The 27,781-nt window shown below is 44.3% G+C and overlaps 1 protein-coding gene across 2 annotated transcripts; it reads right to left on the bottom strand.

Moving 5' to 3' along the window:
* On the bottom strand, positions 1 to 27,022 carry LOC143383575 (sulfotransferase 2A1-like). Of its 2 annotated transcripts, none has more exons than XM_076838286.1 (7): positions 26,868 to 27,022; positions 9,442 to 9,623; positions 8,188 to 8,396; positions 6,559 to 6,685; positions 3,960 to 4,054; positions 2,719 to 2,896; positions 1 to 655 (listed from the first exon to the last, which is right to left on the bottom strand). In XM_076838286.1, the coding sequence occupies exons 2-7, from the start codon at positions 9,575 to 9,577 to the stop codon at positions 543 to 545; spliced, it is 858 nt and encodes a 285-aa protein (XP_076694401.1). In that variant the 5' UTR covers positions 9,578 to 9,623; positions 26,868 to 27,022; the 3' UTR covers positions 1 to 542. The 2 variants fall into 2 exon arrangements, with proteins under 2 accessions (XP_076694401.1, XP_076694400.1); XM_076838285.1 differs by lacking the exon at positions 26,868 to 27,022 and adding an exon at positions 25,628 to 25,840.
* Between the last annotated feature and the right edge of the window lie 759 nt (positions 27,023 to 27,781).

Here is a 27,781-nt window from a genome sequence, read left to right as displayed (position 1 = left end):
TAATAGAAAGGAACCTCAACTGGTTCCAAATTTTATTTCTTGTTTTAAAAATGAGACACAATGGTGGGATATTCATTTTATCTTTGTAGGCCTCTATGTGTTTGAAATATTAGGAAGGTTATTTAAAAGCTGGGATGTGGTGAAGTAACTAGGAAAATTCTAGTAATTTTAAACAGGCAAGTGATCAGAGAAGAAAACATATAATTCAAGTAAGCAGAATGGCAAATTGGGTTGTTTTTTTTTTTGACACAGCTGTATTGTTATACATAGTATTGAGTTCTTCCGTAAAAACTCATCCATGCAATCAATTTTATGTCACGATCCCTCTTTCTCTCCTGTGCACCCCCTTACCCATTTTCCTTCCTCTGACCGACTAGACTTCCTTTTACTCATCTATTATTTTACATTTCATTTATGTTATCCTATCTTTTCCTTCCTTTTCTCATAGAAATGGTTTTTACATTAAAAACCTCCCAATCCTGTAAATATCCCAAGACAGGAAAAAATGTTAGTATCCATAAAAGATCCAGAATTGTTGGACATCACTCCCATGGGAACAGGTCTTTGGGGAAACCCGCCATCTTCTCTTGGTATAATTTATCCAAGGCTTCAGCTTGGGCCACTGTGAGGTGATTCTTCCAGTCCCCACAGATGCCTGGAAAACATGAAGTAGACACAGATCAGATCTAGGGAGAGGTCTTAAGATGGAGACCTCCTCCCTGCTCTGTCAAGACAGCAGAGTGACCCCTGGGACATGGTGAGGCCTTCTCCTGCCTGGCCACCATGCGCATTTCCCCTCTCCCTGTCTGGAAGGTGGTCCTGACTGCCCTCCATTTTCAAAGCAATCTGTACAGAATCCATACGCAGTGAGGCTGGGTGTGAATCAGAAGGTCTGGACTATAACCAAGTCTGACCTCTTGTTTTTTGAGCACCTTGGTCCAAACCAACAAAATGTCTGACCTGGTGATCAGAGCAGGTCACAACTAGTGTTGTGCTTTAACTTTTCTCTGTGAGAATTCTTTTGCACATGGCACCATGTGGATCCATTGGCAGAGCCAGTGGCTCCAGTCACTTCTGGCTCATGTCTCCGCAGATTTCCAGTCTCCTTCAGCCAAGTTCCCTGGTGATGTTGAGGCTCTAGGTGTAGGGTCCTTGTTGATCAGACTCCATCCTGGGACTGCCCATTGGCTCTCTCGGCTCCATGACACAGTCTTCTGATTCAGCCTCAAGCTTGCCAGGCTGCCCCCTCCTCAGGGTGTTTACCTTTCATGCTCCTCACCAGAGTGCTGTCCTAGCAGACGTATTATGTCATGTCCGTTAGCCTAATTCAACTGTTGACTCCAGTGTGGTGACTCAGTGGGGCTCTCAGTTCTAACCATACAAATCCATCCTTGCTGACTGCATAGCAATGACCAAACATGATATGTTCTATGTATTTCCTTTTTGAATGTTCATATGGTATGCATTTCTCAAATATTAGGACATTTAAAAAATTTATAAACTATATAAGATTTAATACTTCAAGGAATGACATAGTAAATGTTTAAGAAATAATTTTTGAAATGATTAAAAGGACCATGGAATTTGATAGATATCATTATCCAAAGTATGTGTATGAAGACACAAATTGGTGTGAACATACTTTATATACAATCAGAGATATGAAAACATGCTGTAAATGTGTAATAAGAATTGTAATGCATTCTGCTGTCATTTATTTAAAACAAAAAAAGAATGAGTAATATACTAGCATTATACCCTGTTTTACAGAACAGAGTTTAAACACTGCCCTGTCAGGGTTACCCTGTGGGAAAGTGGTGGGGGTCAAATGGAAGCTAAAGTTACGGGCATAAGTCAGACCCTTTCCTTATCTGATTATAGTGCCATTTTATGTATCATACAAATTCATTTTCACATAGCAGACCAATCAAATTAATTAATAGAAAATACAACAATATCTGTTGTAAATGCATGTAAACATTATACTCATATGAATATAAACAGGAATGTCTAATATGTAATTGTTATCCTATAACCACTGATTCTTACGCCCATGTGCATTGATATCTTCGTCATTAGAACAAGCTTTCTTGACTTCTTCTGCTAGGCATGGGCTCTCCCCCTGAGGTACACCCCTAGCCTATTCTTCTGTTTTATGGCTCTGTGTTCCAGCCTCACTCAGTGGCAAGAATCCTGATCTTTTGAATATCTTGTGAAGCATTTAGTATAAATATTCCATGGATTGCCATTTCAGATACATGTGAACTAGGGGAATTTTGGAAAAACTGTTCTGTGAGTACATGCAGTAGACATTTTCAATAGACATGAAACTGAAGGTGTAAATATAACTGATCTTTCTTCACTGGAAGGAGGCCTTCCAATGTCTCATAACAAATGACCCAGTCCCTACTCCACCTATTGGCTCATTCTCTATGTATCTCTTCCTGAGGGCAGTTCTCTATGGTAAGTCACTAGTGGTGTGGCCCAGACATGACCATCTCCAGATGCACTCTCCTCCCCTGGAGGAATCGGCTGTCTCCAGGGACGGCAGCCCATCCCAGAACCGTGGAAACATTTTTCCATAAGGCACAGGAGAGGTTTTCTTGGTTATGAATCACTCAAGTCAATATGTTCAAACACCCTAACTCTAAGGGTCCGATGGTAAACACAAGAATTCCCTCCAAGTATTCTCACACATTCTGAAACCAGAGCTTTTACCTTTTCTTGTAATTTTGAAATCCTTATCAACATAAGTTTCAGGCAACGTTTCTAAATTGGACATCTTGTTTTCTTTCATGACATGGAAGGAGCTGTTCTTGAGGACTGAGTCCAGTTCTTCTGGATTTAACTTCTTTCCCAGGAATTGACAGATCTTCTCTATGGTGCTCCTTGGGTCCTAAAATGTGAACAACAAAGAGTGAGTCTATGAGAGGGAATCACAGTGGAGACAGGAGGATAGGAACGAAGGTGCTAGGAGGGCTGGGGGATGGGGGTGAGGAGAGGAATGACATCAGGAGGAGAGGAGACTGCTATGGGTGTCAGAAGGAGGGAGGAACAGAAAGGGTTTTTTCTTACATTGCTTAACAATTCTGAAAAAATTTCTAGATATTTTAAATTACATAAATTTTTTATGTAATTTAAAGATTTGAATTACATTTGGTGCTCTTAAACTCACATCCAGAAGTGGACATCTATGTGCAAGTCAGTGTGCCATTCCTCTACGATAACAGAAAAATAAAGTTAGAATGAGTATCTATTCAATGTGTGACAATCCAATCTGTAAAGTAGCACATCTATAAACTCAGACATAAATCATTTATTTAGTTGAAAACATTCAAAACCCTCTTCACTTGCTATTTTGAAATGCATTATTGATTATCATTGTCTATAGTGGCCACGCTGTGCTACAGGCCATTAGAAGTCATTTCTGTTACCCAGCTGTACCCGGCACGCAGCCCACCAGTGCCGAGCTTCATCTGTAAGCCACTGGGATTACTCCAGCCCCTGACCTCTCACAAGAGTTACACAAAGTGACATCTCTCCTTTATCTCACCTGGCCAGTCAAGGGGAGAAGCCAGACAGGTGGACACAACACTGGGATTAATGCTTTCTACCCAGTCCCTTCTGATGATGAGGTTTCTGTGAGCATCATAGGTCCTGCACACAGAAACCTTGGCAGCCACAGGTACTAGCATAAGCCGTTACCCTCTGCCTGGGTGTGTGGAAGGGCCCTTTAGATGTTGCCAGATGGAAAACTTTGACGACATGAAAGAAGAGCTTGCATTTGGGGACAGATCAGTGAAGAAACGGCAATGGAGACCAAGGGCTCATCTCCTCTTAGTGACCCTTAAGAGGCTACAATTTACAGAAAATTGGAGAGCAGATACTGAGGACCACGGACATTAGAGGGAGCAAGGATGGTCAAGAGCTGGCGGGCGCTGGATCTGACAGGGGCTCACCTTCTGCAGATCCTCATAACTCAGCAGCAGGACATTCTCCCTGTCTCTCATGGACATCCAGCCACGAATGTGCTCGAACCATGATCCATAGGGCACTGTGGGGCAGGCACAGGGGTGCAGGTTACACACTGCTGAAACAGGGCTGTGCCATCTGTGTCACTCTAACACCCTGACAGCTTGATTCATGTATAATTGACAAATACTCCTCAAACAAGGTGATGAAATAGAGACAGGAATATTTCTGAATTCATTCTATGAAACTAGTAGCATATTTACCCAAGGCAGACAACGATATCATGTAAGTAAACAACAGCCCAATATTCCTATGAACACAGATGCAAAACCCTTATTAAAATATTAGCACATTCTATTAAGATTATACACAGGGCATGGTGTGCTGACACTTTAGGATTATACTTTAAGACACGTTGATTTCATTCCAGGGATGTAAGCCTGGTTCACCATATGCAAATTCATAAATGTATTTCACCACGTCAGTAGATTTTACCTTGAGAGAAGAACATGACTGAGCATCCTAAAGGTTACATGTGACAAACCCAAAGCCAACATCATGCTAACCTGGGAAAACTGGAAGAATTACTCCTAAAACCAGGAACAAGACAAGGATTTGCACTCTCACCACTCAGAAGTTTGAGAACTCTAATGAGACAAGTCAGGCAAGAGAAGGGGATCAAGATAATACAGTTGGAAAGAATGAAGCCAAATTATCAGTGTTTGCAGATGATAGGATGCTATGTTTGAAGACCCCTAAAGCTGCCCCCAAACCCTTGTAGAACTGATAGCACATTCAGCAGAGTAGGAGGATACAAGATCATCATAGAAAAATCCATAAAAATAATGAATCCACTGAGGAAGAAACCAAAAATACAATTCCACTCACAATGGTCTCAAAAAATACTTAAGTAGCCAGGTGTGATGGGGCACACCTGTAATCCCAGGAGCTAGGGAGGCTGAGGCAGGAGGATGGCAAGTTCAAATCAGCCTGTGCAACTTAGCAAAGTTAAGGACCTCAGCAAGACTACCTTATTTACATATAAAATATAAAAATGGAAAAGAAATATTGCTCCGTAATTATTTGGTTTGAGATCAATACCTGGTACCAATTCAAAGAAACAGAAAAACAACAACAACAAACAAACAAACAAACCCTTGGCATACTACTCCACCCAAAGAGCAGATACACCTCTTAGAATGAAAATTATAGAACACTGAAGGAAGAAATTGAAGAAGACACTAGAATGTGAAAACCCCTTCCATGTTCATGGATAACCATAATTTAAACAATGCCACAGTTCCAAAAGAAATCTACAAATTCAGTGCAATCTCCATCAAATACCAATGAGATTCTTCACAGAAATAGAAGAAATAGTCCCACAATTTTCATGAGAAACAAAAATGCAAAGCCATGCTCAGCAATAAAAATAATGATCAAGGGCCGAGAATGATGCTCAGTGGTAAAGCACTTGACTGGTGTTGCAAAGCACTGGGTCTAATCCCAACACACACACACACACACACACACACACACACACACACACAATGAACAGTGCTGAATGTATCACATTTTAAATTCTTCACGGTCTCAAATCATACTAAAGTGGTGCAATAACAAAAAAAATTGTGCTGTATAAAACAGACATAAAGATCAATTTATTAGAATAGAAAACACAGAGAGAGACAAATCACCCAGATACAATCATCTGATTCATAACAAAGACACCAAAAGCTAATATTGGAGAGAACACAGTCTGTTTAATAAATGGTGCTAAGAAAACATGTAGAAGAATGAAGCTAAATGCTGCAACAAATTCCAAAGTGGATCAGCAAACAGGAATTTGACCCTAAACACTGTAACTACGAGTAGAAAACATAGTGGTTACACTACAACAAACAGGTGCAAGCACAACCTCCTCCACAAGACTCCTCCTGTTCAGAAAAGAAAACCAAGAGTGGATAAAGGAATGGCATCCATCTAAAAAGCTTTTTTACAGCAATGGTAAGGAGACAAGAGAGGGCTGAAAAATTGGGAGAAAATCTTTGTCAGCTACTCTTCTGACAGAGGATTAATATCCAGAATGTATAAAGAACTCAAAAATCTTAACACCTCACAGTGGAATATTACTCAGCAATAAAAGAGAAAATCATTGCATTTGCAGATAAATGGATGGAGTTAGAGAAGATAATGCTAAGTGAATTTAGCCAGTCACCAAAATCAAATGCAGAATGTTTTCTCTGATATAAGGAGGCTGATTCATAGTGGGGTAGGAGGGGGAGCATGGGAGGAACAGACAAACTCCAGATAGGGAAGAAGGGTGAGAGGGGAAGGGGGGGTGCTTGGGGTTAGAAATGATGGTGGAATGTGATGGACATTATTATCCAAAGTACATGTGTGAAGACACAAATTGGTGTGAAAATGGATGGAACTGGAGACCAGCATGCTCATTCAAGGAAGCCAGGCTCACAGAGTCAAGGGTCGCCTGCTTTCTCTCATACATGGGACATACAGAAAAGAGCACAAAAGTCATGCCACACAATTAGGAGAGCAGTGTGGACGCAGATCTGTAGGTCAGAGACTCACCGTAGCCTTGGAGGAACCATTGAAAATATTGTTCCAGTGACTCTGGTTTCTTAGAAAATTTTGTTGTAGTCCAATAATAGTAACCTGACACAAGGACATCTTTGGGATTTCTCATGATATATATCACCTTAAATGAAGGAAAATGAGAGAAAGAAAAAAAAAAAACGGTAATAATCAGTCCTTTCCCACCTTGATTTTCATCTTTTCCCAGGAAGTTCTTACTTAATATCTGCTGAACATCAAGGGATTCATTTAATTAATTATTTAGAGCATTCATTCATCAAATGTACATTTTAGTTTCCCATTATAGGAATAGAAGAGGAAGACCTTGCCTCTTCATTCTAGGACATTAGGTTACCCAACATGGGAACCTTCAGGAAAGTTCTAGATGGTGTTGGTGAGGCACTTGTGTGCTTTGCCATAATGATCACTAACAGCAGAATGAATTGATCAATGATGGTATATTCACCTTCATAGCAACACACAGTCATTCTCACACTCAAGGCCACGGAGGAGGCGCACAGACAGGACATCCATGCAGCACGAATTCCTTATTCAAAATACAGATATACACCAAAGCAATCTGCAGCTGAAGTGCAGGGGGAGTTTCCCTCGGGTGGTGGGCACTGATGGGCACAAGGAAACTGGGGGACTGTCTGGACAGCAGGAATGTTCTAGTCTGCTCTGGGGGATAGTTGTCTAACTGTGTACATATGTACATATTAAGAGGCTGGTGTTTAAGATTAGTGAACACACACACACACAAACACACACACTCACTATTTTGTACTTGAACATCACAATTGACTTTGTATTTGCACCAACTTTCCTGTATTATTATTGGAGGTCTTAGGCCTCCTTAGACCTCAGTTTAATTGGGCAGGGGTTAAAGAAACCCAAAAGGAGACATGGAAGTGGGTCTGTTGGAGCAGGCTCACTGTTACCTATCTTATGACATTTACAAGAGTGGAGATTAGTATTCTAGATTTCTTGGTAATGTTTGAACAAAAACATGAAAAAGTTCAGAAGTCAACAAACACTTTACAAAGGTATTTTTCTAAAAAGAGTCTGTTGACCAAGAGACCTGGGATATCCCTGGTCTGTGCTGATCCTCTGTCAGCCAGAGGGAGGCTGCAGTGGCTGCTAATCACAAGACACAGTGGCATGCCCTGGGCTGCCCTGGAGACATAGCTGGCCACCAGTCCTGAGCTGCTCCTGGATTCATGCTTTGTCAATGTGTGCGTGCTCCTCTGCCCATGTGGGCAACACTAACCTCTCTACTTCCACCTACCTGGCAGGAGGCTTTTATTGAATTAATACAGGCTGACGTCTTAAAGAGCTGCAAGGCTGGGATAATCCAGTGTAGATTATAAATTCTGCTTGCACAGGAGAGTGGTTTTCTAAGATTCTGGCATTAGCCAGTCCCTTCACACCTGAATTCAGGCTAGAATAATCTGTGCAATGTCCACATTCTTGCACTCAAGTGTGGTCTGGTTGTGGCCATATCACCCTAAACTATTATCCCAGGTCTCACCCAACCTACCCAGTGAGCACACACCCCAGCAAGATCTGCAGGGGTTATCTAGGACATGGAAGGGAAAAAGCATTGATCAAACATTAGGCACTCACCTTGGCCTTGGAAGTGAAAAAAGATTTGGGGAAGAGATGGAAGGGGAGGTGAGAGGTCAGGAACCGTGGGCCCTCTCTCTCCTTTAACAATTTGTATCCTGTATCTATCTCTAACCAGGGTGCACGATCCCAGATGGACACAGAACGAATCCATGTGGTATCGCCTTTGGAGTGAATCAGGCAGAGAATTTCAATCAACCAGTGGGTTCCTAGATAAGAAAGTAAAAATGATGGTCACTCATTTCAACATGACTTGCGAACAAAAAATTATGGTAAAATGCATAATATAAACTTTACCCATTTTAAGCATGCAGTCAGGTATTGCTAAGCAGTGTTAAGCACATTCCTAATTTTGCTCTTACAATGTCCAGATACTTTTATCCTTGAAAAACTCAAACTCTCAGCTTATTAACAACATTTTTCTTGTTACTCCATATTTGGTCTCTGGAACACATGATGCTTTTTTTTATGAACACTAGGTATTTTACAAGAGTGGAATTCTATAGCATTTGTCCCTTTGTGCCCAAAATGTTGCATTTAGCATGACTCATTCAAGATTGCTTCATGTTGTAGAATGTATCAGATAATTCTTCCTTGTGAAGGGTGAATCGTATTCCATTGTATTAACACATCAGATTTTGTTATATATTCATCTATGAAAGGATTTTAGGTTGCTTCCACCTCTTGGCTGTTTGCTGAGATCAGTTTTATATGTTCCTCTTTCCCTTGACTTCCCAGCACAGTGCCCCTTCCAAGGACACTGGCCTCAATCCTTGCCCTGTTTGCAATGCCCCTGCCCCCAGGCCCACCACATAGATTTATGATGCATGTCCTTTCAGTCCCTTGAATTTCTCAGGCTCCTCTGATTCCCAGCCGTTGTCCATGCTGACCCTCCTGCTCTAAAATCCCCCTCTTCACCCCATGGCCTCCCACTCCCTCTTTTTATTTCTATGGAGCTGGTATTTCACCCTTAAGTGCTCACTGGTCATTCTCTGCCAGCCCCCTCCCAGGCCACCACACAGATGCCTGGATGACATTAGGATTCACTCCTGTGTCTTCCTGCAGTAGCCTAGCTGAACCCTGCTGAGCACTATGTCACTGTGTCCTAGTCTGAATGGAGGTGGCCTGGGGCACTGTCCCTTCCTCCCCCAAGCAGGGCTCACTGGCTGTAGAGGTCACGAACTCCATCTGCTGAGCAGGTGAGGAACACAACCCTCGCCTTTCTCCTGGACAGTTCCTTTCCAGTTTCCTTACCTGACTTGGGGTATGACACCATTACTGTATCTTCATCCTTTATCACAAATTTACTACATGCTTCTTTTAGGCCTTCATAGCTGTAATCAATAGAAGGGAAAGGTAACCCTTCAAACCACAGGTAGCCATCTGTCATGGTGATGATCTCTCTGTGCCCGGTGCTGAGGTTCACACCATTGGACCTTGTGGGAGACAGTGAGATTGGAGTTTAAACCCAGTCTTACTTTAACGAAATTCAAAAACAATCACTAACGATTTGAAAGAATCATTAACTATTTTTGTTATCAGCTCAACTGGATCTAAAAACAGTGACTGGTAGTCCAAAGTTTCATTGTATTGATCAGTTTTAGACTCATTCAGAGAACATGAGCCCTGTGACCTCAACATGATCTCACGACAGGACGCGGTGGCAAGTGCTGCAAAATAATCCCACTGATGAATCCCTGAGACCTGAGAAAGCCACTCTTTCTCATTTATTTGCATTTGAAGAGTTTTCAAAGTAGAATTTTTACATGCAATCGACTGATACACTGTATAAATAATAGCCTGGAAGCAGACAGAAGGACAGTGGACTGAAGACTCTCAGGCTAAAGGGCAGGAACCTGCTTCAGAGTCAGCAGATATGAGGTGGACTGTCACTGGTCTCCAGGGTCCAGGCCTCCATTCCCTTCTGATTAACCTGTGGGAGTGGGCTGCATGCTGTCAGGATTTAGGGGCTGATTTAGAGAATTTTCATGTCTACCACATCAAGGATCCGTCAAAGCCTGCCTCGTCCTTGGTCCAGCACTCTCAGTGCCAGGGGACTTGCGAGGCCTACAGCTCCACATGTTCCAGCAACACGCCCATCCAGGGGGCCCATAAATAGGGACCTACTGATCCTAGATTTGCTTAAAGAACACTGACATTTTCGTCAGTCCCCATGGGCTTCTGTCAGCTAAAAGGGAAACCAGTGGAATCCTAATGCCTGACGTAGACCCCACGTAGAAGGCAACAGAGTTTCATGTAGAATGTATGAAAATCAGGAGAAAAAACATTTTCCACGCTTCCTGTTAATCCTTGGGTGTATCAATAGACTGAGCACTTGTGTATGACACTAGGAGCTGTTGATACTGACCCTAAATATGATGTGGCCACAGACTCTTGTGTGTATATTGGGGAGAATGACCAATAATTGGGCATGAGTAGTATTCTGGCTGAAGGAAAAGTGGATCCAATAGGCAAAATTTCAGGGGGATACCAGTTCTCTGACAGAGAGAAAGATATGTACATGAAGAAAGAGCGCTAATTTTTAAATTTAAAGATATATTTTCTTTAAAACTTTGTTTTCCTTTTTTATTTATTTTTTTGTGGTGCTCATTCTTTAACTGGGGTGTTCCAAACATGTCACCCAGAGAGATTCCACAAGAAATTAATGAAGTGGATCCCTGGACTTCATCTTCATATAAAAGTCAAAACTTCATGGGTCAAGACCTAGAGTCAGACCAGAAACTTATTAACTGCTAGAAGAAGACACAGGGTCAACTCTCCAACATAGAGTTGCAGACACTGACTTCCTCAATAAGACTCCTAAAATGTAGGAAATAAAACAATGAATTAACAAATAGAAAGACACCAAATTAAAAGAGTTTTGCACAGCAATGAAAGAGGTATGCAAAAAAAGATGCTAAATGATGGGAGATAATCTTTGCTGGCTACTCTTACAGAATGTAAAATTAAAAGAAACTCAAAAAAAAATTTTAAAAACCCATTAACACCAAAAACTACTTCAATGTCTAAATATGCAAATAGATTTAACATACATTTCCCATAAGAAGAAATACAGATGGCCAACAAATATATAAAACAATGTTCAATATTCTTAGCAAGCAGTGAAATGCAAATTAAAACTATAGTAAGATTTCATCTCTAGTTAGAATGTCAAGTATCAAGGATATTAACAAATTTTGGTGAGGGCATGGAGGAAAGAGCACCCATGTGCTATTGGTGGAAAGAGAACTTAGCACAGCCACTATGGAGATAGGGAGGGAGGTTCTTCCAAAGCCTAGGAATGGAGCCACCACGTGACCCAACTCCAACACCCCTGGGCATTTGTCCAAAGGTATTCAAGTCAGCATCCTGTATAGCAACACATGCACACCCTGTTTATGCCAGTGAGAGTCACCTAACCAAGTTAAGGAATCAACTTTCCACCAATGAATGGATTTTAAAATGGAGTATGTATATGTGCCAGGGGCTTTATTCAGCCAGAAAGAAGAATGAAATTATGTCATTTGTAGAAAAATCATAGCAAAGGTATGTAGAGACAAAACATTGTACTAATGTGAAAATAGATGCATAGATCAACTGAGTAGAATAGAAGACAAAGAGACAAACCCATAGATAGAGTCATGTGATTCTTAACAAAGACACCAAGAGCAAATCTTGGAGATAACGCTGCCAATTTAATAAATGGTTCTTGGAAAACTGATTATCTACATGTAGAAAACGGAAGCTAAATTCTGCACAAAAATCAACTCAGAGGGATCAAAAAACACAGGAATTAAACCATAAACACTGCAGCTATTCATAGAAAACATAGCAACTACACTCCAACATACAGACACTGGACACTTCCTATAAGACTCGTGTTCAGGAAGGAAAACCCAGAATTGATAGGTGGAATGGCATCGAGTTATAAACCTTCCACACAGCAAAGGAAATGGGACAGGAGTGAGGGATTTCCACATGGGGGAAATCTTTGCCAGCTACTCTTCTGACAGAGGATTAATATCCACAATATACACAGAAATTAAAAAGCTTAACACCAAAAACCAAATAACCAAATCAATACATGGGCAAATGAACCATCGTTTCTCAATGAGATTGCATCTCACTCCAGCTAGGATAAAATCATCAGCCACACAAATAGTGATAAATACTGGCAGGGATATGAGTGAAAGGAACACTGGCACACTATTGAAATAGGAATTAGCACAACCACCACGGAAATCAGTATAGAGTTTCCTCAAAAGCCAAGGAATGGAGAAATCAAACGACCCAGTCACAGAGCTCCTTGGTATTAATCCAACAGAATTAAAGTCAACACACTATAGTGACACAAGGACACCCAGGTTGATGGCAGTTCAATTCACAGCAGCTAAGTTATGGAACCAGCCTAGGAGTGCACTGACTGACAAATAGATAAATAAAATGTGCTATGCATACACAATAGATTTCCCTTGGTCAGAAAGAACTAAATTATGCCATTTGCAGGAAAATGATGGAACTGGAGACCAGCATGCTTCTTGAAACAAGCCAGACTCACAGGGTCAAGGGTTGTCTGTTTTCTCTCCTAAGTGGAACATATACAGAAAAAGAATACAAAAGGCACACCCGAAATTAGGAGAAAGTCCAGTAGAGGAAGCAGATCTGAGTCACGCACACTCACAGGTGCCTTACATGAACCATTGAAAATCTTGTTCCAATGACTGCTTTTGTAGAAAGTCTTGACATAGTCCAAACATAGTAACCTGACGCACTGACATCTTGGGGACTTCTCATGATACATATCACCATAAACGAAGGCAAAGGAGAGAATGGAAAATCAGTCTAAATCAGTCATTTCCCACCTTGATCTTGATCCAAAACATCAGTGGGTTCCTTTAATGAATTAGCTGGGGCATTCATTAATCAAATATTCGTTTACAAGATCCTCCTACAGATTCACTGTTCTAGGTGTACAAGAGGAGGACCTTGCCTCTTCTTCCTGTGGTATTAGCCTACTCAACATGGAGGATGCTGGAAACGTTTATTTGGTAAGTGGTGAGTGTAAGGAGTGGTGGAAAGGCTCCATGAATTCAACAAGCGAAACAACTGTTTACTGGTCTGAGATTTTATTAGCGGGACTACATCAGCCGGTCACAGAAGAGAAGGGGGGGGGGGAGAGAGAGAGAGAGAGAGAGAGAGAGAGAGCGCGAGCGCGAGCGAGCAGGGTGTTGATATTTATGGGTTCAGCGGGATGGGGGGGGAGTGGGCTGTTACTTCTTTATTGGCCGAGGGTTCCTCTCTGGGCAGGACAGGTGTGAGCCTCCTAGAGGTTGGAGGTCACAGTTCGTGCCATTTCAGGGATTGGAGGTGATGGTTCGCGCCATTCAGTGTGTCAGGGACCTGAACTCCCGGAAGAGAAGCACTCCGGGAGGCATCTTTACCAACAGTGAGAGGTTTGTGTGCCTTCCCAAAATGATGACTAACAGCAAAGCAGATAAATGGAGGGGAACAACATGGACAGGAAGCTATAGATGAAAAGAGTCACAACCTGAGGGGACTCAGTCAGAAGGTGAGGAAGATCTGGAGGAGAGAAGTTCGCTAAATTACATCTAGCTGGCCTGCCACCCGCCATCTGAATTTGGCCACTCTCCTCTGGGAGAAAGGGGTTCAACAATTACCCTGACCTGGCGGTCGCCACGCCCACCCCCTACAACGTGGCCTTAGAACAGCGCAGGAAGCAGGGGAAGACATGACAGGTTTCCAGCTTTTTCCAGTCTTTGAGGCAGATTGACTAACAATGCCAGCATGCCCGTGTGCACGCTGCAGTTCACCTGAAGACTGAACTAAAGGGCTGAACAAGACTGAACAAGCACATGCGGTACCGATGGTCCAAACTCTCCCTTTGTGCAAAGCCTGCTTGATTTGTTATTCCAGGAGACTCTACCCCAAATGACTGGATTTCAATGACAGATGCTTGCCTTTCTGGGGGTGATTATCTCCTTTGGTGATCTCACTGGACTGATTATTGTACCAAACAGGGAGGCAAGGCTTTGATGCCTTGGTAACAGTAATGGGAGCTGGAGAAATTGCGGACCTAGAGAGACAATTGAATTATGATCTTGCCATTTATGATCAGATCACTGCATGTGCCAAAAAAGCATGGTTTGAGACATCTTCCTGGGATCAAGAGAAGTTAGATTTTAGCCAGATAAAACAGGGATCAGAAGAACAATTCTCCAATTTTGTAGCACACCTGTACCTGGCAGCTAACAGGTTGATCAGAAATTCAAACACTTCAGAATTCATAGTTAAACAGCTAGCATTTAAAAATGCCAATAATGTTTGTCAGGACATACTCCTGACACCATTGGTTATCAGTGACAGGTCCTGCTTCCACCCTGAGGCGAGCTACAAAGCAGGGCTTATTTAAAAAGGGGTAACACAGACTTCTCCCCTAGGGAGAAGGGGACTTAGCTGGTATCCTAAGAAGCGAGGTGTTCTGCCCTTTTTATGTCTTAGGCTGCCTTGGTTCTTCTGCCTTCCCCCTAGTCTTCCTCCTTCCTGCAGGAGTGACTAGGTCAGGAATGTTTGGTGGGTGGCCAAAAGGTGGGAAAAGGTGGGCTGAAGGAGGAAGGGCAGGATGGAGCAGCCAAGCTCACATTAAAACCTTGCAGCTCCCTGTAGGGAGGGGAAATTCGCGGGACAGTTTACCTTGGCAATAGGTTAGAGCAGGGGCAGGTTCTTGATAAGGAAGTGAAGTGGCACCCGCTTTCTCCACGGAAAAGTCTTAACTGGGCCTCTCCAAAAATCTTCACCATGGCTGATTTTAGGAATGTCAGCAAAAGAGTCTCTTCAAAAGAGTCCAATGTAGGTAAACTTCCTATTTTCGAGTCGCCCTGTTTACTTGGCCACTGGCCAAGAAGATGCCAGCCCTCCAGGTGCTGGACACCCCCTTACTAGTTTTTCACAAAAGTATCCAGTATAGTACTTTGAAGAAATGTGCAAACAAGTCCTCTTGAGCTGGGCTTCACAGAGATGTCTACATTTTTAAGATAAGTTACAAATGGGCTCCATGATAACAGCTGGCAGGGGAAGGAAGGGGGGGAGAAGAAGCTCCCCCCTTCTCAGGTTTTGTCCTTGAAGAGTTAACTTGTCCAGAATAGTGAGAGAAAAAGCTGCTTTTATGTGAACTTCTGAGCCCCTCCCTTTACACGCTGGATATAAAATTCTGAAACTCCTTGAACTCGGGGTTCAGGGGATTAATTGATTACAGCAAAGGCTGTGCCCCCTGAACCTGGCTGCAGCCAAATAAACCTGTGTCCTGCTATCTTCGGTGCCTTGCCTCGTTTGTCCTACAACATTTTTGGTGACCCAGATGGGATGGAGGAGGTAAGGAAGGCTATTGTGCCTCTCTTGTCTCTGGGGACCAGCTTCCCTGGGGCGATGGGGGACAGCGGTCCCCTTGGCGTGCCCAGGTCTCTCTTGGACTGAAGGAGGATCCACTCACCCAGCACCCTGGGGGCTGCCACCCTGGAGCACAACAGGACCCACAGGCAACAGGAACCAGAATTAGGGTTTGGAGCACCGCCCAGCTGAACAGGTAGGACCCGGGTCCATTTGGTTTGCAGCCCACCTGACTTCCCCTTCAGGCCTAAGCGGGTGGAAGAGAGGCCTGGTCGCCCTCTGTTGGGTCCCGAGTGCCCTCCAAAGTGGTTGGAGCTGAAAGGGACCCGGGGAGTCGCCCGAGTGGCCTCTGTTCGGGGTCAGCAAGCAGAGGGGACACCCACCGTGACTCCCTTTTCTGTTTGGTTTGGAATTGTTGGAATCTGGGCGGTATAGAACTTCTGTCCTGGCCATGTCTGTGGGAAAGTGTGTGAATGAGACGGACAAAGGGAAGGGCTCCGACCCACCCCGAGGGCCGAAGCAAGTGCAGAGTCCGGATCTGCGGTTCCGTGGCCCCTCATACAGTCTATGGCGGAATTTCACCAACCAACGTCCAGGTGAAAGCTGCAGGTCGGGGTTGATACCCACCCGCAAGGGTAAGAGGGGAGCAGCTAGAGATGGACGAAGCGAGTCTTGTCCTAAGTGTGTTTTGTTCTCAGTGTGCGACACCGATGCAGGGTGGACCATGGGAGGCACACTAAGGAAACTGAGCCTTCTGAAACGTGTGTTAGAGACCTTTAGGAAGGTTTTCCTGGTGACTGTGGGTGAGACTCACTCCACAAAGGTGGCATACTCTGTGAATCAGAGTGGCTCTCCCAACATGTGGGCTGGCCACCAGAAGGATCTTTAGATGAGAGAGTCATTGCTGAGGTCCTTTGATTGTTATTGAAACCCCTGACCATTTCTCTTACATTGATTGCTGTCGAGAGATAGTACAGAAACAGTCCCCTTGGTTGAGAGCCTGTCTAGATGGACAGTCCAAGCTGATATTAGCCAGGAGCATGGTGGTCTCTAAGACCCAACAGAAAGCAGCTAAACAGAAAAACTGACTAAGAAAGACAGGAAGGGAACAGTTTTCCCCGTGAGCCAGAAGAGGACCCAAGACCAACTTTGCCAAGACCACTGGGACAACAGACTGTCCCCTAGCCCCCTTGTCCTCAGAGGCAACAAATGATGGTCCCAATACTGGCCATTCCTTCCTCTGTGATGTCCTCAGAGCCAAAGGCTTCCTAGGACCAAAGATTCTTTCACCTCCCAAGATGAAGGTGGGAGATTTGTCCCTAGACCAGAGCCACATCTCAGATGAGAACTCTCCAGATGCCCCTGCAAGGGACTAAAGGACCTGCCCATGTTGACCAGAGGGAAATGCCTGAGGGAGACAAGGCAGTTTTGTGTGCCAGCCTTTCTTCACCACTGAGCTCATAAGCTGGAAAAATCCTGCTCCCTCCTACACAGAGAAACCCTGGGCCATGCCTGATCTCGTGCAGCCCATTATCCAAACCTAGGATGGGGCCCTAACAAAGAAGAAGGTCTAAAGATAAAGAGATGTCAAGAAGCCCTCATAGAAAGTCTAAAAGAATATTAAAAAGATACTAAAACACACTGTCTATACCCAAGAGTTAGAAGGGATCAGAGCCAGCCCTGAGCCCTGGCCTAAGCCGAGCACATCTGCAGACAAACAGAGCCCAGCTAGGTCTCCTGCTGCTCCAGCATCTCCCTCTCGCACCCTCGATAGCCCTGAACTGGGTCCCACATCTGCCTAAGGCCCCTCTGCCCTATGAAACTGGCAGCAATGATCAAAAGAGATGTACCCAACTGACTCAGAGCTAAGTGTCCAGGCCACCGTCGCTGCCACCCCTGTCCCTGCCCAGAGGTGCCCAAGGGAGGAGGGGCACCAAACAAACATTGCAGCCACAGTGCAAGTTTGTCAGTGAAAAAAGGCACAGGTGCAAGCAACAGATGATCAGTGCAGCCTTTGTGGGTCAGGCTCAGAGAGCCCTCTGCCAAAAATTACAATCCTAGAGGACTTTACTGAGAAGTGTGCCAGTGAGCTGATTAAGGTGGCCACCACAGTTTTCAACAATCGAGATCCAGAGGCTCAAAGACAGGCAGACCAGAAGGATAAAGAGGAGGACGGATCTCCTTACAAACCCAGAGGTCACTCAAAAGGGGTCTCACTAGAACAAAGCCAATGGTCCAAATGATTATAAGGAAAAAAAGTGTGGCCAGACTAAAGGGGAAGCCTCCAATGGCCCCGGCGGACAAGCACCCACTGCCATGCTCAAAAGCTGAGACTTGAACAGAGAAGGAAGGAATGCTTTCCCCAAGCCTTTGGTCCCCGGGTCCATTTGTTTTGCCCCTCCTTTCAGTTGGTTCCCACTTGCTGGGAAGTCGATGACTGATGAATATGGCAGGGTCCCATAGACACACACAATTGCATCTGATGCCCGAGACCCAGTGCCGGAGGGCTCAGCTACTGCAAGCCCCAAATGAACCCGGAATATGTTAACAGCCAGGAGTGGGCCGTAGGCTGCTCACTCCAAAAGGACATGTCACCCGGCTCCAAGCCACACGCTGTGAGCCACAGCAGGAAGGGACACAGAGCCCCATGCACCCAGGCACACTGAACAAAACACAAGCGGGTAGCTCCTATATACAGTTAGAGCAGGCTCCCACCTGACAAGAGGAGAAAGCCACACAGTCAAAGAGCAACACCTAGGTGGGCACACGTGGCTGCCACACTGGGACCTACACAGAACTGCACTGCTGCCCTCCAACCTTGGCAGACGGCCCACGGCGAGATTGACATCAGTGCCTTTTACACAAGTGATGTCCCAGGTCATCAGTCTCTGCTAAGATTTACATCAGATTTCAGAGTTGGAGAATCCCAGCAGCCAACATCCTGCACTGGGAGATAACAAAAAATTCCTGCATCTTAAAGCGCCAGAGGCTCTATGTACGCCTCCCTTCCTTCCCTAAATGACAGTTCCTCCCAGGTACTTGAGTACACCATCTTTGTGAAAGCAATGGACTCTAACTTAGAAGTCCACATCTAACAAGAAAAAGTCAAATACCTTGGTTACCATCTGATTTAACAACAGAACAGAACAACCACTGAGCCTTAAAAGAAATAGGAGATCTGCTCAACTCCAGTCCCTTCAACCTGCCATCAGACTAGAGAATTCTTGGGGGATACTAGGTTCGGCCATATATGGATCCCTAACTTTTCAGTCATGGCAAAACCCCTCTATGAAGCCACAAAGTTGGGAGAACGAGATCCTCTGATGTGGGAGTCAACTAAGCAAAAGGCCTTTGAGGACATGAAACAAGCACTCACCAGTGCATCTGGACTAGGGCTCCCTGACCTCACGAAGCCTTTCTTTCTGTATGTCCATGATCTGTCTGGAGTGGCTGTGGGAGTTTTGACTCAGAGGCTGAGGACACGGCACCGTCCAGTGGCCTATTTGTCTAAACAGCTGGACTCTGTAGCCCAGGGCTGGCCACCTTGTTTATGGGCCCTTGCAGCCACAGCTCTTCTGGTGTTGGAAGCTGATAAACTGGCCACAGGACAAGAACTGGTTGTCAGAGTTCCTCATTCAATTTTGACATTGTTAGTATATAAAGGACACTATTGGTTGACTAATGAAGGAATGGTCAAATATCAGAGCATGTTACATGAAAACCCACATATTCACATCAAGATCATCAGAACTCTAAACCCAGCAACTTTGCTGCCCATTGGACCTGGAAAACCTGATCATTAATGTGTTGAGGTCATGGGTGAAGTGTTCTCCAGCAGACCAGCCCTGGCAGACCAGCCCTTGGGGATGCTGATGCAAAGTACTTCACAGATGGAAGCAGTTTTATTAAAGATGGGGTATGTTTTGCTGGATATGCAGTGGTCACTCTGGACTTTACTGACGAGGCAAAATCTCTGCCTCAGGGAACTTCAGCACAAAAAGTAAAACTTATAGCTTTGATTCGAGCACCTCAGTTGACAGCGGGACCCTGTGTGGATATTTACATAGACTCAAAATTTGCATTTGCTACCCCATGATGTTCATAAGGCCTTATGTAGGCTAATTAACTCAGGAGAAAAAAAAAAAAAGGCGGCATAATGTATGGGCAAAAAAATTCTTAAACTTTTGGATGCACTGTGGGCTCCCAGGAAGGTTGTGATTATATATTGCCAAGGTTATCGAAAGGGAAACACTGTGGTTTCTCAGGGCAACTGGAGAGCTGACAGAGGGGCCAGGTTAGCTGTCTGCAAGAAACAGGAAGAAAATCTAGTCCCAGGTTTAAATGCTGCCCTTCTGCCTGGCAGACTAGCTAACAGAAAGGGAGCCAACATACTCCCAACATGAAAGTAAGTGATTTAAGACTGAAAAAGAAAATTTTCTCCCAGGTGGATGATGGAGATTTTCTGATGGCCACATAGCCATCCCAGAGATTCTAGCCCCAGCCATTATCAAACAGTTTCACAGGAAAACATGTTGGACATACAGCACTTGAGACAGTTCCGAGTCGACATTTCTATGTCCCCCGGCTCACAAGCAACACCTGGATGATCTAAAAACAATGTGAGGTTTGTGCTCACAACAATCCTTGCCAGGGCCCAGAGCTTCCACCAGGAATCCAAACTATAGGAGGAGCACCTTTTGAAGACTTGGAAGTAAACTTCACTGAACTACCACGCTCATGGGGCTATACGTAACTTTTGGTTTTTTGTACTCCCACTCTGACTGGGTGGAAGCCTTTCCCACCCTCGCTGAAAAGGCTAGGGAGATACTAGGATGCTTCTCTGGGAAATAATTCTCAGATTTGGTGTCCCAATAATTATTGGCTCAGACAATGGGCCAGCTTTTGGGCACAGGTGATATGATGACTGACCAAGAGTGTAAATGTCAGATGGAAGTTACACACTGTCTATAGGCTGCAGAATTCTAATAAAGTTCAAAGGATGAACAGGACTTTAAGGCTCAATTAGGTAAGCTGTGTCAGGTGACTCAATTACATTGTGATGAATTTCTCCCTATTACACTGTTGAGGATTGGATCCACTCCTACTATGAGGAGTGGATTCTTTTCTTTTGAGATAATATATGGGAGGACCCCCCCCTCTTATTAGGAGACTACAGGGAGACTTAAGAGAGGTAGCAAAATTAACCCTGAGACGACAGCTTCAGGTCTTAGGTTCTCAACCAATGGGTTAGAGAAAGATTGCCAGTAAGTTTGACCCAGGTGCACACTCCTTCAAGCCTGGAGATGGAGTCTGGGTCAAAGAATGAAATATTCAACCCCTGAACTTATTTGGAAGGGCCCTTTCCCTATTATTTTATCCACCCCAACTGCAATAAAGTTTGCAGGGATAGGTCCCTGGATTCACTACACCAGACTCACGCCTGCAGCTGAGGACTGGGAGTGATCTCCAGATGCTGCTACGCCCTTGACGCTGACCATCCTGAAGATAAAGGGGCACTGGAGAAGCCTGAGGATCAGAAGGACAACAGCCCTGCTGCAGTCACTCCGGAAGCTGACTGGTCTACACAGGGCCGAAGCTTGAGGAGACTACGGCCCGGTTTCAGCCACACAGGAGGGATTATCTGATCAATGCCCATGACAGACAAACTTCCCACCAGGACTAACGGACTCTTTCAACCTCTGAGATAGTAATGCATGGCCACCCCTTGCTTCTGGATATATACACAGTTCTCTGTTTGGTTTTAGCTACTGGTTTGATAACAGTAACTCCTTCTGATTGGACTCTGGGTAACAAAATTTCACTTATACTTTTTGTCTTGCTTATATAAGTTTTCTAGGATTTGTTTGGTGTTATTAGTTTGGCTTTGTTAATTCATCTGTTTAACCTATGCTAACCAAAACATTACTCTATTATTTAGTTTGGTTTCCTTTGATAACCTTAAGGGAGTCTGCCCTACTCCTATTCCAACCATAGAGATCATGTGAACCACATGTCAAGACAATCCACTATAACTAAGAGGTGGGAAAACATATATTTAGGACCTGTCCCACCAGAGGAATGCTATAGATGGATGACTGGAAAGGAAAAAGAGGTCCATTGGAAAGAAACTTGATTTAGGAGGTCACCGATCTTGGGGTGAAGGTAACTGGCCACCCCAGAGGATTATTGCCACTTATGGTCTCGCTACCTGGGCACAAAATGGCAGTCGGAGCTATAGAACTCCTATTTACATGTTAAACAGAATTATTCACTTACAAGCTGTACTAGAAATTATTATTAATCAGACTGCCACAGCCTTTGAACTCCTAGCCATACAACAGACCAGATGCGAGTGGCTAACTATCAGAACCACTTGGCATTAGATTACCTACTGGTTGAGGAAAGAGAAATATGTGGAGAGTTCAACAGCTCAGATTGTTGCATCCAAATGGATGACAATAGACAAATGGTTAAGAATATAGCCAACAACACAAGAGAACTAGCACATGTGTTAGTTCATACCTAGAAGGGCATTAAAGTGTGGGTCCCAAACATGCTTTGAGAAGATGGTTTTCAACTCTTGGTAGATTTAAAAGCTTAACTGGTGTAGTGGGAATTCTGCTGTTAATCTGTTTATTGCTCCCATGTTTGGCTCCACTGTGCATTAAACTGCCGGGTCCACTATAGAAGCTGCTGTTGAAAGGAAGACAACAACTAAGATTTTGGCATTATATAAGGCTTTAAGCCAAGATAATGGTAGTGATGCTCTTAAATTTAAAGGATTAAATTATGGGGAACATCATTAAAGGGGGAAATTGAAGTGGCACCCCCTTTCTCCACAGAAAAGCCCGCTTCACCATGGCAGATTTTAGGACTGTCAGCAAAAGCGTCTCTGCAAAATGTTGGGATTTTTAGACCCAGTCTCCTCCTGAACAGTGGGAGAAGCATGCCCCGACCAAGATGAACCAAGAGAGGTAAAGGTTGACTGGCCGCCCATACCCAGCCCTCCCTCCTGGGAGGACAATCAGACGTGCCAGGGAGAACAATCTAAGCGGGATCTTGTTTAATGAGGAAGTACACACAGCTTATATACTGCACAGGAGCCAATCAGGATAAAGGTCAGAAGGGTGGAGCAAGTTCACATGTACACCCATCTCATAGTCTATAAGGGAAGGCACAAGCTGTCCACGAGGGTGGAAGAGTCCTGGACCTATCCTGAGGTGGTCTGCCTCCTCCATCACTGCTCACAGCACTGCCTCCTGGCTGATCCCCAGGAGCCATTCCAGTCACATGTGTGGCCTCAAGACCAGGAAGCAGGCAGCCACACCCTACATATCCCCCTTTTCTTTTTATTAGCAGATGTTTGCCTTAGTTGAGAGTGTGCCTGTCTTAGGTTGTCCCCCTCTGGGGATCTTACCTGTCATTGACTACCACTCTAGCTCTTTGGGCAATCCTACCTGCAGGCCCAATGGGAAGCCTTAAGGAAGAGAGATGGCTCTGCTCCGGTTTACATCTGCACATTTCAGTAGGGGCCGTGGCCAACCTCATAGGGTTCACGGTCAGTATCTTGTAAGATGGCATATTGCTGCCCAACCACCATCAGTTAAACAGTTCTGGCTCGATCCTTGAGAAACTGGAGGAACCCAATAGAAACAGCACTCCTCCTGTAGGAACAGACCTAGTCCTCCTTCTCGGGTGGTAAGCAGGTTTGGAGGACTACTGTAGCCAAGGAATTGAGATTGAAGGTAGTGCTGACAACATGGTGCACTGAGGCCAGCAAGTCCAGTTCTCATCCCTGTGGCCACAACAAATGCCACGAGGGAGACAATGAGGAGTCTGGCCACAACCAGGCAAAGTGTCCAGAATGGTCCTTCATTCTTACAATTAAAGAATCATACCTCAGTGCAAAAAGCAAGACAAAACCCCACATACCCCATCGACAACAGGTCCAGCCATAGAACATCAAAGATACAAACAAATCTCCAACCTGTTTTTCTTTAATGCCTAAAATTACCATACAACTTTAGAACACCAGATTGATACATTGATGTTTTTATATTAACTAAATTTACCTTTTAAAGAATTAACATAGCACAATTCTCTAAAGTAACAGTTCTTGTTTAACCAGCTGTTTATTAATTTCTTTAAGATTACTTGCTCTAGAAACAAGAAACAAAACTTAATAAAACCCAGTGTTATGGGTAAACTAATGTTTTAAGGAATCTTTGTCCTTTTAACATATGACTGATAAGCTTAATTTTAAAGACATCTTTACTTTCATCTGTTTACCCAATTTAAATTGAATTGTTTAAATCACGTGAATAAAAGATATTTGGATCCATTTTTTTAAATTTTTCATGAGCGCTCCTCATATATCTGCCAATCTTCATACCATGTGCATGACATATGGATATATGCACACACAGACATACAACACATAACACAAGTGTGCACACATAACACAAGGCCTTGTAGCTTTTTTCAGGTGAAATCTCCATTGCAATGTTTAAAAACTCCAGTTTTTAATAGAACTGATCAGGAAAACATTAACCTAGGTCTGTAAGATCAAAATCATGAGCTCAAAAAATACAGAATCTAAGAAAAAGCAAGGGTCCTAGAAAAAATGATTGGCCAGTAATTAGTAAATATCATACAATTTACTTTTTGGTTTAGTCTAGTTTGAGTTCAGGTAAAAGACACCTTCCCCCCTCCTTTTTTTTTTTTTTTTTGATCCCCAGATCAGTCTCCTACTGAGCTCACAGCCTTCTTCCATTTGCATTTCAACTTAAGTCCTGGCTGAGGTGTGGAAGGAGCAGAGAAAACTGCTATTCTGAGCAGAAGCCTCATTCCCGAGGCATTTTAACCTTAAGTCATAATTCCCAGGTTTGAATGTTGAAAATTATGATACAAGTTTAAGATACATTTCACAAAATTTCATATCTTTACATCTTGTTTTGCCAAAGAAAAAAAAATTTCCTACACTAGAAAAAACTTGCTCACATAAAACTGAAAATAGGATCTTACTTGATAATATAAAAGCTACTATCGAAGAAATCCCTTCAGGATCATTAAGCCATTCCTTTGTTCTGAAGTTCCTAAAGTAGTATTAACTTACATTATATCACCTGAAAAATTCCAAAAGAGAATCACACACTACCATCTATATCCAAAATTAAACTTAAGACTGTTGTTATTCAATGTCATTTCAATAAACCAGACCAACATCCCAATCCAACACTTTCCTTTCCTAAATCCTACACACTGAGGGGAACAGATTACTATCCTTGTCCAAATTAATAATGCACTGGTACACCTAATGAAATCTTTCCAGGCTACCTAATTCAAAAATTGATGAAAAAACTGAATGATTGGGAGTTACCCGCCAACTTGGAAGTACAGTTCTTTAGTTTCCCATCCTAAGTATTAAGTTCTCTGGCATGAATTATCTGAAATCATAAACTAAACAATTACATAAACCTAACTTTTAACTGCAAGATTGTGCAAAGTTTCAAAAACCCATTCAGATACCAGATTGTTACAATAAAACATCATCCTGTAGACTCGCATTCAGCCAAAGTCATTCCCAAAAAGCAATCTATAATATCGACACATACTGCATTCAATGTCCCCCATTTTCCCCCTTTTTAACTAGACAGAGGTGGAGTATTCCTTACAGTGCAGGGAAGGAAGGAGGAAGTTCCCCAAAGCAAAAGGGCTTCGACAGCTGCTGGGAGTCCCTCAGTCCCACCTCCCAATTACAGGATTAGTTCCTCTGGTTTTGTCCCACCCCAGGCACCAGGCACACTCCATATCTCCCAACTTTTCAGTAGTAGGTTTCCAAGAAAGTGGAGTGGGGGCTCCTGGGATGTCAAAATTTGTAAAAAAGAAAAAGGGGCGCAGGGCGAGCCTCAAGACAGCCGGCTTGGCTCCCTCTCGCAAACTTCTCCCTCCTCCTTCCCCTCAGCCATACAAGGAAGCAGGAGAAGCATCAACCAGGGAGTGTGAGATTGCCCCATCTTTCTGGGGATACCCTTACCTTGGTACTCGCTTGGCTTGGCTCCTTGACACTTTCTTCGTGTCCCTGTTCTGGGCACCAGATGTCAAGGTTTTTAGCCCCAGTCTCCTCCTGACCAGTGGGAGAAGCGGGAAAAGCACGCCCCAACCAAGATGAGCCAAGAGAGGAAAGGTGGACTGGCCGACCACACCCAGCCCTCCCTCCTGGGAGGACAATCAGAGGAGCCAGGGAGAACAATCAAAGCAGGATCTCATTTAATGAGGAAATACACACAGCTTATATACTGCACAGGAGCCAATCAGGATAAAGGTCAGAGGGGTGGAGCAAGTTCATGTGTACACCCACCCCATAGTCTATAAGGGAAGGCACAAGCTGTCCACGAGGGTGGAAGAATCCTAGGCCTATCCTGAGGTGGTCTGCCTCCTCCATCACTGCTCACAGCACTGCCTCCTGGCTGATGCCCAGGAGCCATCCCAGTCACATGTGTGGCCTCAAGACCAGGAAGCAGGAAGCCACACCCTACATTTTAGGACTGTCAGCAAAAGAATCTCTGCAAAAGAGTTCAATGTAGATAAACTTCCTATTTTCCTGTCGCCCCGTTTACTTGGCCATTGGCCAAGAAGATACCAGCCCTCCAGGGGTGGACACCCCCTCACTAGTTTTCACAAACATGTATCCAGTAGAGTACTTTGAAGAAATGTGCAAACAAGGCCTCTGGCCTTGAGCTGGGCTTCACAGAGATGTCTACATTTTTAAGATAAGTTACAAATGGGCCCATGGTAACAGCTGGCAGGGGAGAAGAAGCTCCCCCCTTCTCAGGTGTTGTCCTTGATGGGTTAACTTACCCAGAACAGTGAGAAAAAAAGCTGCTTTATGTGAACTTCTGCAGACTGTGAACTTCGGAGCCCCTCCCCTTACATGCTGGGTATAAAACTCTGAAACTCCCTGAACTCGGGGTTCAGGGGATTAATTGATGACAGCAAAAGCTGTACCCCCTGAACCTGGCTGCCCCCAAATAAAACTGTTTCCTGCTGTCTTCAGTGCCTTGCCTCCTTTGTCCCCCCTGAAAGAATTAACATTTCAATCCCTCAGGGGACAGTCTCCAACTTCCAGGACTCAAAATTGGCCCTGGATCCGACCTGACTGGATTTACCTCTCTATACTGACTGCCTGTCTGAGTCTGGAAGAAAGGGACACTTTTGGAATTCATTTGCCTTTGTGCGGATGTTGGTCCTACACAATTACAAGGTTTTATGCTCACCGCGGCTTTAAAACCGGTACTTCAGCCCCAATTCTGGAGACGCCATTCTCGTGGGCGGTGTTTTAATCGTGGCAGGGCTGGGCATTTGGTGCAGGGCTGCGCATCTCTGCGCCACAGGGCAGAAGCCTCTCCGGGTTCCCACTGGCGGCAGAAAGCCGCGGGGCGAGGGGGGATGGGAACGGATATGGCAGCGGCCCGCCGGCATTCTAACTTCACATCCGCCTCCTTTGGGGCCAAAAAATGGAGGGTGGGGTCCACCCCAGGCCCAACAAACAGTGGGGGCTCTGCAGTATGGGTGGGAGTCGCAGGCCCTGACGTCATCACAGCCCGCCGTCGCGGAGCTTCACTATTACCAGCCAGCTCCACCCGGAGGGTACTTTTCTGACCAGCCACGGTAATAAACAGCTGAAATGGGACCACCGCGAGTTCCCACAGGAATCCGTGGGCCATTACCCCCAGGTGCATAGGCCTAATTTGGGAAGAAATAGTTTTAAAAAGGGAATTCAAGTAATGCCTGGAGTTATCGATTCAGATTTTAGAGAAGAGCTAACAGTCACTGTGAAATCAGAGGATGCCATTCGGCTCTCTACAAAAGCCGCGCTGGCACAATCAGTACTTTCACCTCGCTGTTCCCTAGACAGCTCAACATCCGGGTTCCATGACAGCGTGTACTGGGCTCAGTTAATTCTGCAGGAGCGCCCCCTACTGGAACTTAAAATCAATCAAAAATTTCAAAGTATCATAAATACTGGGGCAAATAAATCTGTTTTATCTCGCCGATTTTGGCCCCAATGCTGGCCTTTACATATTGTGCCTGCCAATTTTGAAGGCATAGGGCAGATTTCTCAGCCTGCCCAGAGTGCCCAGTATCTTCGCTGGGAAGACTGAGAAGGTAATACTGGAATTTTCAAGCC

Source organism: Callospermophilus lateralis, chromosome 18, assembly GCF_048772815.1.
Source record: "Callospermophilus lateralis isolate mCalLat2 chromosome 18, mCalLat2.hap1, whole genome shotgun sequence".
NCBI lineage: Eukaryota > Metazoa > Chordata > Mammalia > Rodentia > Sciuridae > Callospermophilus > Callospermophilus lateralis.
The sequence above is the reverse complement of the archived record's forward strand: the minus strand, read 5'-3'. Positions and strand labels throughout refer to the sequence as shown.